A 16137-nucleotide genomic window follows, 5' to 3' on the forward strand; every position below is an offset into this window, starting at 1 on the left:
TGTTTTGTTATCATTCAAAGTTGTTTCCTTTCTTTTTGATGTTGTTGAATTTCAGCTGTCAACACATTTTTCCATTTAATCTTTAACAAAAGTCTCAATGTTTCTCACCATTATTACTTTCTGAACTCTTTATTATCTTAATAGCTTTTTCTCAGAATACTTTCCAACTTAACTTCCTGGTAGAAGTAGGCTGTTTAAAACACAATGCTCCAATAAAATATCATGATTGTACTGTAAAATGTAGACCACATTGTGTATCTCCTTTCCATTTCTTAGAATTACGGTTTCCCTAGAGTCAAAAATAAAAAAATAAAAAAATCAGTCCCTAAAAGATTTGTTTAGTAATAAAAAAAAAATGTTGGATAGGTATTGCTATATCTACGCAACGGCATTTTGAGTTTTCAAGTATGTTTACAAGCCAATGCCTATTAAATATGAATTTTGATTCTATAGCAGCTTGCCTCAATGACAGAACTCAAGATCACAGTACTGCAATGTCTGTACAATATATCAATAACCCTCCAGGGTAATTAGTTCTCAACATTGTGTGAAATTCATCATTCTTTGGATCACGATTTTAAGGTTGTAGTGATAGCAGAGAACTGGGGATGTGAAAGTTTAAAAAAAAATTCAAGGATTATGGACTCTTGACTATGAAGAAGTCAAACAATATTTTAAGTATCCATTGTATGTATTTGCTAAGAGGAGAGGTTCTAAACTGTATTGGAAATGTGATCAAGAATTTAAAAATAAGTAGGAAAGTGCTAGTTTTTACCATTTCTTGAAGCTGACATTTTGAGTTGGGAAACAGATGAAAGCTGCAATAGAAACACTTAGATGAGTATCGTGAACAACCAGCAAAAACCCTACAAATTAAAAAAATTCCTCTCATATGATGGAGCCCTATTCACTCTACAGCTCTCAGACTCCCAAAAGCATTCTTCATCCTGGCATTCTTTGGATGTTCAGGTCCCAAATGTTTAGCCAACACTCCCAATTTTGGAAGCTGAAGTCCAGTATATCTGCACTGAGCTTTCTAGTGATATCTGCAGTGGGACACTAATTCAATATGGCTCACAGTACCATTGTGCAAAAAGTATCTTTTGTTTTCATATTTATACCACTAACACATTCGAATGTTATGTTTTTCATATCATATCACTCAATGTGAAAGAATTGGAATTAAAAATATGCAGACATGCAGCACCATCTACTGGAATAGTGGCATTTTATATTAAGTGAACATTAACATTCCCAGGAATATTAGTTCTTCACATGCCAAGGTGGAACTTGTGACCAACTATCCCAACCTCCATCTTTTATACAGGTCACTCACATTGGTATGCAATCTATGTTTCTTCCTCACCTACAGGTAGTCTATGACTTACAACAATTCATTTAGTGACCATTCAAAGTTATAATGGCACTGAAAAATGTGACTTATCCATACTTATGACCATTGTGGCATCCTTTTGGTCTTGTGACGCTTGGCAACTGATTCATATTTATGACAGTTGTGATGTCCTGGGGTCATGTGATCACTTTTTGCAATCTTCAGACAAGAAAAGTCAATGGGGAAGCCAGATCCATTTAACAACTAATTTAACAACTGCAGTGATTCATTAACAACTGTGGCAAGAAAGGTTGTAAAAGAGGGCAAAACTCACTCTATATCTGTCTCACTTAGCAACAGAAATTTTGGGCTCAGTTGTGGTTGTAAGTCAAGGACTACCTGTATTTATTCTTGACATATCTCTTTTTGTTTTACCACATGTTTCTTAAACACACATTTCCCATTCTATTTAACTTATTTTTATGTTTCTCCTGACATATCCAACTCTCCTTAAATTGTAACACAGTGAGTAGAAGCACATTCTTATTTGTAGTGCCATTTCCTCTTCTTTTATCCAACAGCCATTTCCTGCAAAAGACTGCAGACTCTGGATTACTTTTCTACCAGCATTTTTTAAAAAATAACTTCACACAAACTCATACATTTTTTTCTGCCTTTCATTTCATTTGTTAATTTCTGCTCTTTACCATTGCATTCTCGGAGTGCTGTGCTTGTCACCCAATGAACCAATCTGATCTAGTGGTTAAGGCACCATACCAGAGACTCTGGAAAGTGTGCAGAGAAGAGCAACAAAGGTGATTAGGGGACTGGTGGCTAAAAAATATGAAAAATGGTCACAGGAATTGGGTATGTCTAGTTTAATGAAAAGAAGGACTAGGGGTGACATGATAGCGGTCTTCCAATATCTAAGGGACTGCAAAAAAGAAGAGGGGTTTAGCCTATTTTCCAAAGCACCAGAAGGCAGGACAAGAAGCAATGGATGTAAACTAGTCAGGGAGAGAAGCAACCTAGAACTAAGGAGACATTTCCTGACAGTTAGAACAATTAATCTGAGGAATAACTTGTCTCAAGAAGCTGTGTGTCATCCAACACTGGAGGTTTTTAAGAAGAGATCAGACAATCATTTGTCTGAAATGATATAGGGTTTCGTGCCTGAGCAGGAGATTGGACTTGAAGAGCTCCAAGGTCCTTTCCAACTCTCTTATTCTGTTAGAAAGCAGGAGACCATGAGTTTAAATTCTATCTTAGCCATGAAAGTCAGTTGGGTAACTTTGGACCAGTCATTCTCTCTCAGGCCAACTCACCTAAATGCTTATTCTTCTGGGGAAAATAGGAGGAGGAAGCTGTGTCGGATATGTTCACCACCTTATCTGTAAATAGTAAAGGTGGGATATAAATAAATAAACCAAGCAACAAACTGGAAGCTTTCCTTTTATGCATTGAATTGCTGCATCTCATGCAGCTGCTAAACATTTAAGAGCCCAACTTGGAAATAAAGTAAAATCTGACCATAAAAATATAATATAAAATACCACAAAGTATCAAAAGACATGGTATCTGCCCTGTTGATCTGACAGAGTGGGTACACTCCGTATCCCATTGATGAAAAAGTGTTATTCATCTATTGGTTAGCATGAACTATGCTTTTACTGTAGTGGTACCTGCCTCTGGAATGAGGACCCCTCTCAGATCCAAACGGATCCCAACCTGATGGCATTCTGGAAGGCCCTGAAAACTTGGCTAGTGGGGGGAATCAAAAATCAAAATTGGGAGTAGAGGAGGAGGAGGAGGAGGAAGAATATACAATGACCTCCAGATTTCTTGGACTATAATTCCCACCATCCCAGCCAGAATAGCTTTTAATGCTTGCATTTCCTTTTTTCTCTTCCTTCCTTCCTTCCTTCTATCCTTTTCAGATTATTATTTAGATGTAAATTTGTGGTGGAAGGGTTTGTTTTTGTTCCTCACATGTAAGCCATTCTGGGAGATTTTTCATCACAACATCAGCATAAAGTAAAAATGCTCTAGGTTATTAGGGTGCTCTTGATTTATTTATTTATTTTTTAATTTTATTTTGCAATCACAGATTAACCCAGCTCTTCTTCTGCATTTTGAGGAAGGTGTTTTACGTTTGTATATTGGTTTGTTCTCTTCTTTTGTTATTGAATTGCAATCTTACCAAATTTTATTTAAAAAGAGGAAAAGAAAACTTAGTTAAAACATAGATTGTTTTAACTAAGTTAAACGCATGTGGTTGTATGGTTTACTCAAAAGGTCTTTTCTCAAAGATATTAACTGATAAAGCCCTTTGGAAAAGTTTTTGTAAAATCTGAATTCATGCCGCAGCAACATTGAGCGGCTGCCTTGCGAAGAGCTAAGATTCAGAGGTTGTTTCCAAAATCCAGTGCCAACTTGTTCAAATATTAATAACAACAAGATTCTTTTCCAAATTACTTTTGAAGCCCCATAGAACTGGTTGCTCATTGTCTGCTTCTATATATATATATTGGTTATTCCCTGGCATTTCCTGGTGGTCTCGTATCTGGATTAGCCTTAACCTATCATCTCCAGCTCAGACAAAACCGACCGGGGCTGCCACCTGTTGAGCCCGAGCACTACAATTCCCATCAACCTCGACAACCTCAGCGGTGAGTGGCAGCGGCTGCAACCAGCGAAGAAGCCGGGAAGGGAGGAGGGAGGGAGGGAGGAAAGCGCGCGAGCCAGCCGGGTTGGTGTGGTGGTGGGGGGTGGACACCGGAACTCGAAACTCCGCGCGCGGTGGTTGCCGAGGCAACGCATTCCGGCTGTTGCTAAGGCAACCAACGGCGGCCAAATTGAGGCAGGGGCGCCATGAGCAATGAAAGCCGCGGAGGGGATGGCGGCGGCGGCGGCGGTCCCGTCATCGGTTCGGCCGCTTTGGTGCTGGCCGAACTCGACTGGAACGATGGGTTCGCCATTCCCGTGGCTAACGAAGAAAACAAGTCGCTGGAGGAAGAGGCAAGGGACGGTTGGGGGGGGGGGCACTCAAGTCATGCTTTATTTCGTTGCAGGGTCCGGCAATGGAGGCTGCAGACCAAAGAAGGAAAACAACAACAACAACAACAATCTTGGCTCCTCTCAAGATGACTAAAGCGACGAGGCAGTGTCCGCCTTCCTCATTTATATTTCTGACCGAGAAACGAGGGTGTTTATCTGTCTCTTGTGTATCTCCAGGGAAGTTGTGTGTGGCTGTTAATTTGCCCCAACGAATTTGCCCCTGACCTAATACTACGGTAGCATTTCTTCCCTGTAACTTGGGTTATCCATTGAGATATCCTTTATTATTGCCCCTTGCTTTGCTTTCCCCTTCTTGTTGGGTCCTCTGGAGTACTCTCCTTCCAACCAGCTCTAAGCATCATCTTCATCATTACGGGGCAGGAGAACCGGAGTTGGGTGGCCACACACATTTGTAATAAATAATCATCATCTGCACATTGAGAAAATTTTCATCAGCGAATTACAAAAGGTGACGCTGCTGTTCGGATGTGCACACATGTCCTACCCAAGTACAGGATGAAACTCAAGGTTCTTGGGGAAGAATATGCATAGGAAGGCTAAGGTCAGCTTAAAGAGCCGATCGAGCTGTGATTTCACATTGTTGGTTATATAATAATAATAATAATAATAATAATAATAATAATAATAATAATAATAATAATACTGTATTAAATGTATGCGCTGCCCAGCTCTGATTCTACCCCATCTTGGTAGGACTGCTGGTGGAAGGCTCCCTCACTTTCCACTTCACTAATCCAGACTCAGGTGGCAAACCCGACTTTCTCCTGGTTTGACATCAAAACAATTGGGACTTGGTGTACTGATTCAGAACATGGTCCATTTTGTTTAATTCTATGCATATATGTCCGTGTATGTTCCCATGATTTATACCTGTCTGAGTGTATTTTTATTTATTTAGCATATGGCAAAATTTATTTATTTAGCGTATCTACAAAGATCACTGATACACAAATTTGGTTTAAATAAATGTGTGTGTGTGTATATAATATAATTATATATGTAATTATATATATGTACTATAATATTAATTTAATACAATATAATACAATACAATATAATTAATATAATATAATTAATATAATAAGATAATATAATAATATAATTAATATAACATAACATAACATAACAATATAATAATATAATATAATATAATATAATATAATATAAATATAATAATATAATATAATATAATATAATATAAATATAATAATATAATATAATATAATATAATATAATATAATATAATATAATATAATATAATATAATATAATATAATATCCTGTTTCCCCCCAAAATAAGACATCCCCTGATAATAAGCCCAATCGGGCTTTTGAGCGCATGGCAATAAGGCCAAGCGCTTATTTCAAGGTTCAAAAAAATATAAGACAGGGTTTTATTTTTGGGGAAACACGGTATAATGATAATACAATATAAGAGATAATATATTAAATGAAGATAAAACCATAATAAAATCACCATAATATGGAGCCATAGAATTGCAATGAAAGAGATGTTATAATTTGATATAGCTAACAATCTAACTGTTTCTAGTGTGATTGCAGTGAGATCATTCCAGGTGCCTTTCCTGAGGGTACATTCTTGAACTACTGGGTGAATATCTACAGGTTGTAGATAGCTCAATAAAATGGGATGGTTAATACCATGGAGAGTGTGTCTAAATAAAATGATTGCTTAGGGTACAGATTTAGATTTCCCAGGAGTAAGCTTTTTCAGTGGCAACCCTTTGACTTAAGAACGTCATTCTAATGGAGATACACTTGATGCTGTCTTTATTGTCCCACTTATAGGCACTTTATACATATTTTCCTCAGACCTTTTAATTATCTGTTCTGGTGTGATATTTTTAAATTTTTACTATTAATTTTACTTTACATTTTAACATTTTATCTTACATTTTTACACAATGTAGGAATATATGTTTTTATTAATATTGTTAACCTTCCATTTGAATTGTTTGAATTTGGTTGGGAATTATTTTTTTTTAAAAAAAGCACAAAGTATGGGAAAAATATTAATTTTCTTCCAAATAATTCCTACAGATCCACCATAGTCCTGTTTTTTGTGTTTCTATTTTCTGATATTTTGTAACATTAAATATATTGATCTTTGTTTTACAGTTGCAAAAGTTGCAAAAAGAAAAGGCAAACTTGCAAAGTCAGTTGTCCGACTATGAAGATCGTATTACAGCAATGTCCTCACACTTGAAAAATGTCAGACAGGAGTTTGATTTGACACAAGTAAGTGGTTATAGACTTTGATCACCTATACTTTAAAGCATAATTTTATATGCATTTATTCTATTGTAAGCCTAAGATTTTTGCCATAAGCATTATTCATTAATCCAACTTTCTCACCCAAGTAATGACCAGACATAGATCTGTTTAATTTTAGTAAGTTTATTGCATGTACAACTTAATGAGCAGTTCTAAGCATAATTACTATATGATAATTTTAGTACATGCAATATGATTCAAAGCAAATATGCTAAGTTGGTGTATGAAGTTGTAATCTTATGCATAACTATTTGAAATTAGTCACATAGTGATAGTGTCTTAACTCTTTTAAAATGGTTTTAACTCTTTTAAAATGATTTTAAACTCAAATCAATAGGAGTTATATTTTTTCCTCTTTATAAAGGCACTTGTTATGTCTTTATTTTGCATTTATATTTAAATACTGGAAATATTCCCTTATTTGTATTTATAAAATCTATAGATTCATTTCTGCTTCATATTATTTAACAGGAAAGTTTATGAACAGAGTATATATTTTTGTATATGTATAATTAAATTTTAAATATTTATAAGATAAAACAAAATAGATTTGTTATGTTAGTTCTAGATAGATAACACCTGGGTGAATTTGTATGGGAAATGAATGTGGATATTTGGCAATATGTTTGTTTATTTATTAAATTTATATGCTGCCAAACTTCCTATAAGGTGACTCTGGGCAGTTTACAGATTGTAATAAGATAAATAGTAAAGCATCTAAAATATTAAAACTATGCAAATTAGAATATTTCATTTCTATATGCAGATGGAAAGAACACATAAATATCTGCTAATTCTTAAATCCATTAAAATCATTAAAATGTTCACTTGAATCTTCTTGGCTGTAAACTTATATGAATATAATTAATCCTATTTTTTTTCCGTTCTGAGCTACAGAAAGCTACAACAATGGATTGAAAATTGCATCTCAATTTTTTGTGTTCCAAGAATTGAAAACTGATCTGAGAGAGTCAGTGCTGATCTCTTCTTATAGAAGATGCATATGTTTATATAAATACCAATTAAGAGGCTTATTACAATTATACAACAACATTTCTTGGATATTTTGTTTTAAATTTTACATCCTTTTTAAAATTTCTAATACCTAAACAAGAGAATGAAACTTTAAAAGTGGTTTACAGATTATAATTGCTCACTAAACTGGCAAAGTAATGAATAACCTTGTTTTTTAAGGGTCTTTTCAGAGCCAGGCAGAATGAAATAGAAACTGAACAACATTTTAAAGCTGTTGCAGAGAGAGAAGTGGGTCGCCTGAAGACTGAGATTCAAAAGCTGGAAAATGATTTGGTTTCACTAAGAGAGAAGAAAAATAGTCAGGAAGTACGTTTCAAATAATTCATTAAGCATCTGAAAAATACCTTGTCAAAGACTATTTTTTTCAACTCTTATTCTTCACCTGCATTGCTGCAAAGAAAACAATACAACAGTGCATTTATTAGTGGTTTTTGGAGCAGTCATTCCAGTGTGCACGTCTGGTTCAATAGAAGATGGAAAACTGACTCATAATTTTCTCTTGGTCTAGCAGTCGATTGGTCTTATTTTAATTGTCCACATGTTATCTGTTCTTTTTAAATTGGAGATGCCAGGAATTGAATTTGGAAGCTGGCGCAAAATATATTTCATATTGTGGAGTTGTAGCTTATAGGAAAGAAAAATAATTGAATCAGAGAATCTTTAGGCAAAGGCAGGATTTAAATTCTTACCCAACGGGATGCCTCTTGAATGAACTACATATCCCCACCTAGTGTGGAGAACATGGGGTTTGTAGTTTTAAGATTTTTAGAAGGTTCCAGTCTAGGGAAGCTGGATTCAAGTATTTTTTTCTTATTGCTTTCCCAATTTTAAGTTTTTCCTCAGGAAAGTGACCTCAATTATATCTAATTACCTTAATCTATAGAAATCCTTCTTTGCATCAGTATTTAATATTTCATTTTAGAGAGATAAAATAAGGTTGGGAATTCTAGAAATTCTAGAAAACTTTGGAATATTTCAGATCATGTCAATTGTAGTGTGTGATTTAGGAATAATGTCTGGATCACTATTGGAATGGCAAGTTCAGGGAACCCAGAAGAACAAAACATTCTGGAGTTCCACAGTGTTTCCAGATAGAATGCGTTGCATTTAAAGTACTTGACTTATGTTGTTATATATACCTTCCATTTTGTTTAACCTCAGAGTTAAATACTGAAAAATAAATTATTCACATACTATGCATTCATATTTAATAAACTAAAATTAATTATTTATGTGACATGTAAATGTGGCTGTGTTCAGACTAAGTTAATTAAGTTTTTGAATTACTTGGTGACAAATAGAGAACTGTAAGATGCACATTTAATTCTTCCATTGTGTAAACTGAAGTTTTTTTACCAGATACCACACATAAATCTGTAACTGTGTAATAATAACAGGTTTATTGATTTAATAACAATATGAGTATTCCCTTCACCTTATACATTTTTTTTTCTTTTCACCATCAATATTAGAATAATGTTTTCAAGCTGAGTCAGAAATTGGAAGCATTAAAGTGCCAAATGAATTGGGACCAACAAGCTTTAGAGGCTTGGTTGGAGGAGTCTGCTCATAAAGACAATGATGCACTTACAATCCAGAAATATGCACAGCAAGATGATGGAAAATTAAGAGTATGTATGTTATATTTCACATAGTTATAAAATATGCTATTCTAATTTTATTTTGATGGAAAATCTCTATTGTACAATAGCATCAGGTTGAGGCATGATATCAAATTAGCTAGGACATGGGAGAAGTGTGGCTATCTAGAAACATATTGTTTTTTTTTATTTTAATAATAATATTAAGAATTCTGAATTTGAACAGAACACCTGAGAGTTAGATTATTAAAACTTTTACCATTGAACCATTTTGAAAACCTGTTTTTTTCTAACTGGGAAGTAAATAGCAGATTCTTTTTTCTTCTTTTTGCATTTCAAGAAAAATAATTGGAAGGATTGCTGGAATAGCCAGTGTGGTCTAACTGTTAAGTTGCTGGTTGAAAAAGTGGGTAAACTCAGATCCTAATTTACCTCAGTCTCTGGTCATAATCTGAGTCACAGGGCTTTTGTTACAGGGAAATAAGCTCACCTAGGAATACAGTTTGTGTATTTTTTCCCATATTGTGGTGTCTGGGTCAAATTAAAACTGCCCATCACTATTTAATTAAAGTAAAGGAAAAATATGTAATTGCCTAGCTAGATCCATAATATCCATCCTAAGATTCCTTGTTTGTAATGAGCCAGCATGGAATAATTCATTTAAAAGGACTTTCTTTGTGAATTAAGCAGCCCTCGAAGTAACAGTAACAGAGTTGGAAGGGACCTTGGAGGTCATCTAGTCCAACCTCCTGCTCATGCAGGAGACCTATACTAGGGATTCGAACTGCCAACCTTTCTGTTCGACAAGCTCAGCGTCTTAGCCACTGAGCTACCTAGGGAGTCGCCTAGAATTAATAGAAGTCTCTCTTACATTTTACCTGCCTACACATATATATAGATACACATATATCACCATCCTGTCATACCCATCTTTTTGTATTCCCCTTCCTTCCAATGAATATTAAATGAACTGGGAGATAAAGGGAAGCTGTAAGGGTTCTCCCATGGTTATAGATTATTTCTGTTACAGGAACCAAGGAATTTAAGAAGAATTCCCCTCCCAGTATTAAAGTGGAAGAAGGCTACTGATTTAGTCAGGATCACTATTTTCAGCAGAAAACAATATCAAAATAACAAGATCTTCCCCCTCCTTATCAATAACCTATCCCCAAATCCATGGTTTCCTACTGCAATTATCAGAAACAAGCAACAATTTAGGTTTTACCTTCCAAATATACAGCTGGCGGTATGGGACTAGATCAGCAGGGAATTTGCAGTTTCTTAATTGTCATCTACTTGGCAGATTGGTGGCAAATACAGACTAATATATTGATAGGTTCAGAAGCCATAGTTTTTGCAGACATGATATGTATAAATTAGAAATTACAACAGATAATCCAGACAATATAAATGAAGCACAATAACTTGGAAATATTTTTACCATACATAATATAAAGCGCTGTTATTAAGTATTGAGTAGATTGATTGGAATAGTTCATTGCCCCAGTAGCTCTCAATTTAAAACAATATATAATAAGGTTCAAATAAGGAACTAAAATGGCATAGGGCCTGGTTACTTGAGGAACCACCTGCTTCCCATAGTATCTGCTGCCTGATTCAGTCTGGCATGGTTGGCATGTTCCAGATTCCTTCAGTTAAACATTGCCATCTACACAAGACCCTATAAGCACCCCTTCTCTGTAGCAGTACCTCCCTCTAGAGCAGGGGTTCCCAACCTTTTCTATACCCCGCTCCCCTAGAATGCTTGATATATTCTCGTACCCCTTACAAAAGTAAATAATTATATGCATATAATTATGCATATACACTATAATTTTGAAACTTCTAAACCCAAGTTTTTGCACCCCCTGGAATATCGACTTGCACCCCTGGTTGGGAACTACTCTAGGGGTTACCCCTTAGATTTGAACCTCCTCACCCTACTGGTATTTGGAAGGGCCCTGAAGCATAACGGAAGCCCTCTTTTCTTCTTTTCATTTGGTCCCTTCTGGGCTAGTTATCTGTGCCATTTTGTGGTGGTTTTTTGTGGTGGTTTTACTATCCTGTAAAGAGTCAATGTCACTGTTTTTTTGAGATTTCTTGAAGCCATAGGATTTTATAATGGTCTTTTTTTGGGCAATATTACAGTTGGTAATGCTTAGGGGTTCCTAGCTGTATTTTATTTTTGGAGTTACTATTTAAAAGAATAAGCTTGATTATTCTTTATTTTCAGAAACTGAGTCTACAAATCGAAATACTGACAGTTAATTCTAATAATAAACGCAGGATTCTTGACAATGAACTTACAGAAACCTTAGCTGCTCAGGTTTGTTCACAAACACATTTAGAAAATTAATATTAATGTAACATTTTAAGGGTTGCTTATAAGTAAACTATTTTGCTAGTTGATACCATTCTCTTTCAGATCGAATTGGACAAAACAGCAGAAGACTTCCGCAGAGTTCACCAAGAAAGACAAGACCTTATCCGACAGTGGGAAAACACTATAGAACAAATGCAGAAACGGGATCAAGAAATAGATAGCTGTGCCTTGGTAATTTTTTTCCCTTGGATTTTGTTTCTGAATTATGGAATATCATCTGACCTAATGAGCCTTCCTACATGTATATGCATATGTATATAATTTTTGATAACTGCTTTCTTTTGTGACACAATTTATCCTATAGTGCACATTTGGTGAGATCACCAGAAAAAAGACAAGGCTGCTTTCCTAACTTTAGTTAGAATGTTTGAGGTTATTTTATTGCCTATTTATTCATTCATGTTCTGTTGATAGCTTTTAGCACAGGCAAGAAGGGCAATCCGTGCAAAGGAAAGTGTGCTTAAAGACAAAGTCCAATTTTTGGCGAATGAGAGCGGGAACAACGTAGAGTATGAGAAGAGAATTTCCATTGCTGATCGACAAGCTGCCAAACTGAGATTAGAATACCAGACAGAGGAAAATAATAGAGATGCACTTCAAAATGAGGTAATTTAAGCATAAATTGATATATGAATAACGGTCTTCATTATCTCTTAAGTCAGAATCTATGTGTAAACATTTTGTTAGTACTAATTCTGATTACAATGTGAGAAAGGGAATCACTTGAAATAGGAATAAGAATAGAATTTGAATAAAATTAATGTAAGGATTGCTCACCTATTTCGCATTCACACAAAAGCTTCGGATGACAATGCTGTTAAAGACATGGATGCATAGTAAAATTAAAGAAAATGTTTATGTTCCCAAAATATTTTTTCAGCATCTAATTATTAAACTGCAAAATTGTTAAAATATTTTTAAAAATAAAATATCTGTATTTCCCAAAAGGACAAACAGCATTGTTCTTTATGAACAACACAAATGTTCTTTATAACTTAACTTCTTTAATTGTTTAGTTGGATACACTGAAAGCTACTGTGGATGGGACAGCTTCTGAACTAGAATCAATGAGAACCACCGTAGCCAACCTTAAGAAAGAAATCCAGGACAAAACGTTAAGGTATGCATTAATTAAATACTTTAAAAAATCATGAGATAGATCTTGAACATGCTGCATTAGGAAGGCTGGTTGCCATCTACTAAATGAGAAATTTATTTTCCTTCCTAATTTGCAAAGCTAACTATCTGGCTATGTTCTTTAAACTTCTTATATTTATGAGATAGCTTAATAGCTACAATCACATAACACATTTAATTTGACTATTAAGTTAGTACATTTTGGCATTAACACAGTATTTTTAACTATAAAATATTTAAGATGAATTTGCATAGCACAATAAGCTAAATCTGACTAGATTTAGCCTGCTATGCTATATTCATGCACCATTTCATTTTAACTGGCTTAGTTAAATGTTGGGCGGCCTGTAGCTCATCGGTTAAGATGAAAGCCGGCAGGCCAGGTTTGAATCCTGAGTGCCACACAATGGGGTGAGCTCCTGTCCTCGCCCCAGATCCTGCCAACCTAATTCAAAAGCATGCAAATGTGAATAGATAAATAAGTACCACTTTGGTGGGAAGATAATAGCACTCCGTGACTTCATGCCGTGGAAATGTCTTTGGACATCGCTGGCTCAATAGCCTTGAAACACCCCTTATAGTTGGCAATGATTAGCGGAGTAAAATCTGCAAGAACTCCTTTTTTTTTTTAGTAAAAAGTAGTGTACAAATCTAGCCAGTATTTGAACTAAATGGAAATCTAAGTGATAGATATATAGCTAGTTAGGAAGGCTTTAGATGAGTTTTGATTGGGCATTTACCTTATCTCATTCACAGAATTTTACTAGCATTAGACAACATCTTCTGACAAATTTCTATGTTTTCCTTCCATATTCCATCTCTTCTTTTTTCCATTACGAAGAAGAGCCAGATTTATTACATTTATTTATAAAAAATATAATATTAGTAGCCCTTTGTGCAGGGCAAAATGTCTGCTTCAAGATTCAGTGTAGTATGGGTCAACCACATAACATAAAATCTCACTCTCATAGAGCAGAGAGGCCTTTTGAGTTGGATTGATGTAACTGACTGCTGATTTTAACTAGATGCTATCTCTTTTCAGTTTACTGGGTTTTTTTTTATTAGCTATCTTGAATATCCTGGGAATGATAATAAACTGAAATTAATAATATTATCTAATTCCCCTTTCCAGAGTCAGTATTAATATGACTTGCAGACACAAGCAGATTTCCAACAGTTTTCTTTTAATAAAAGCTTTTTTAGTTAATTATAAAATGGAATAGTACGTTTTAAAATTGCTTTGTCATTAAAAATTATTTTTAAAATGTTGACTTTGTCTTGCACCTAATAAACAAGACAGTTTTCAGTCATATGTGATTTTTAACAATTATATGAATAATTTTAATTTCTGTACAGAACTTAGACATTTATATGTAATACACTTTTTCACTTAGGCTAAACATGATTAAGGACCAGAATGAAACTCTTGCAAATAAATTGAAATTTGTGACATACCAAGCATTAAGTGAAGAAGAAAAAGCGTGCAAAATGGAGGAACTATTAAAAGAGAAAGAAAAACATTTGAGGGTAAAAACACACTTTCAAAAATTCCTGCAGTCTGTTTTGTTAATTTTTTTAAAGTCTGCAAAATACTATTTAAATAATTGTTTTCAGTTGATTTGGCCAAGGTGGAGACACCAGAAGCTCCAGATATTGCAGGCTGTGTAGACAGATGAAGCTAATAGGTTTTACTATTTATTATTACTATCACGTGACATGTAGGATCTTCTAACAATATTTTTATGGAAATTACTCTAAGCAGTACTTTAGAATGTAGAATGTGCTTTAATCCTTGACCTGCAGACATGTAAAATTTATTTAATGTTTATTAGCTATCTACAGGTAATCCTTGACTTACAACAGTTCGTTTAGTGACTGTTTGAAATTACAATGCACTTTAAAAAGTCACATACAGGTACAGGTCTGGATGGGTAGGAACAGGCTCAGGCTCAACCCCTTCAAGATAGAGTGGCTGTGGATACCGGCGTCCCATGATCTAGCTCCCCCATCACTGTTGATGGGAGGGGAGTGTCTGGCTCGGAAAGGGTTCGTAATCTTGGCGGCGTCCTTGATTCATGGCTTTCTTTAGTGGATCATCTAACGGCCGTGACAAGTGGGGCATTTGCACAGGTTCGCCTGGTGCACCAGTTACGACCCTTTCTAGACAGGGATGCCCTCCGTATGGTCACTCATGCTCTCATCATCTCTTGGTTGGATTACTGCAACGATGCCCTTGAAGTGATGTCCCAGTGCCTGGAGGCTGTGCGGATCTGGATGGGGAGGAACAGGCTCAAGCTCAACCCTTCCAAGACTGAGTGGCTGTGGCTCCCGGCATCCCAATATAGTCAGTTGACTCCATCACTGACTATTGGGGGCAAGTCGTTGGCCTCCACAGAGAGGGCTCGCAATCTGGGAGTCTCCTGGATATGCAGCTGTCCTTGGAGGAACATCTGACGGCTGTAACCAGGGGGACCTTTTGTCAGGTTCGCCTGATTCGCCAGTTGCGGCCCTTTCTTGATCGGGATTCCCTGTGCACAGTCACTCATGCCCTCGTCACCACTTGCCTTGACTACTGCAACGCTCTCTACATGGGGCTCCCCTTGAGGAGCACCCGGAGGCTCCAGCTGGTCCAGAACGCAGCAGCGCGGGTAGTGACGGGAGCAGCATGGCGCTCCCATGTAACACCGCTCCTGCGCGAGCTGCACTGGCTCCCGGTGGTCTTCCGGGTGCGCTTCAAGGTGTTGGTTATCACCTTTAAAGCGCTCCATGGCATAGGGCCTAGCTATCTTCGAGACCGCCTGCTGCTACCGACAACCTCCCATCGACCCGTGCGCTCCCACAGAGAGGGCCTCCTCGGGGTGCCATCAGCCAAACAGTGCAGGCTGGTGACCCTCAGGGGGAGGGCCTTCTCTGTGGGGGCACCTACCCTCTGGAATCAGTTGCCCCCAGAGATAAGGAGAATCCAAGACCTCAGTGCCTTCCGTCGTGCCCTTAAAACCCATTTTTTCAAGCAAGCCGGGCTGGCTTAAGAAGAAATTTTTAAATGTTTTAATTGGTAGTGAGTTTTAATTGGGCCAAATTTATATATCTTTTAATTGTTTTTTTAATATTTGTACTGCATGTTTTTTAATTTTGGCTGTACACCGCCCTGAGTCCTCAGGGACAAGGGCGGTATAGAAATTTAAAAATAAATAAATAAATAAATAAATAAATAAATAAATAAATAAATAAATAAATAAATAAATAAATGCCCTCAACATGGGGCTGCCCTTGGGG

At 36.1% G+C, this 16137-nt stretch overlaps 1 protein-coding gene across 1 annotated transcript in view; it reads left to right on the forward strand.

The window, feature by feature from the left end:
* The first annotated feature begins 4204 nt into the window (after positions 1-4204).
* Positions 4205-16137, forward strand: part of CCDC39 (coiled-coil domain 39 molecular ruler complex subunit) — a 31742-nt gene continuing 19809 nt past the window's right edge. The window contains exons 1-9 of the mRNA XM_070945583.1: positions 4205-4351; positions 6550-6669; positions 7900-8046; positions 9213-9371; positions 11575-11667; positions 11767-11895; positions 12139-12330; positions 12741-12844; positions 14256-14388. Of these exons, the coding sequence (XP_070801684.1) occupies positions 4205-4351; positions 6550-6669; positions 7900-8046; positions 9213-9371; positions 11575-11667; positions 11767-11895; positions 12139-12330; positions 12741-12844; positions 14256-14388 (1224 nt within the window). The remainder of the gene's footprint in view (positions 4352-6549; positions 6670-7899; positions 8047-9212; positions 9372-11574; positions 11668-11766; positions 11896-12138; positions 12331-12740; positions 12845-14255; positions 14389-16137) is intronic.

The sequence above is a fragment of the Pituophis catenifer genome, unplaced genomic scaffold, assembly GCF_029215685.1.
Source record: "Pituophis catenifer annectens isolate HBS135680 unplaced genomic scaffold, rPitCat1.0.hap2 SCAF_6, whole genome shotgun sequence".
NCBI lineage: Eukaryota > Metazoa > Chordata > Lepidosauria > Squamata > Colubridae > Pituophis > Pituophis catenifer.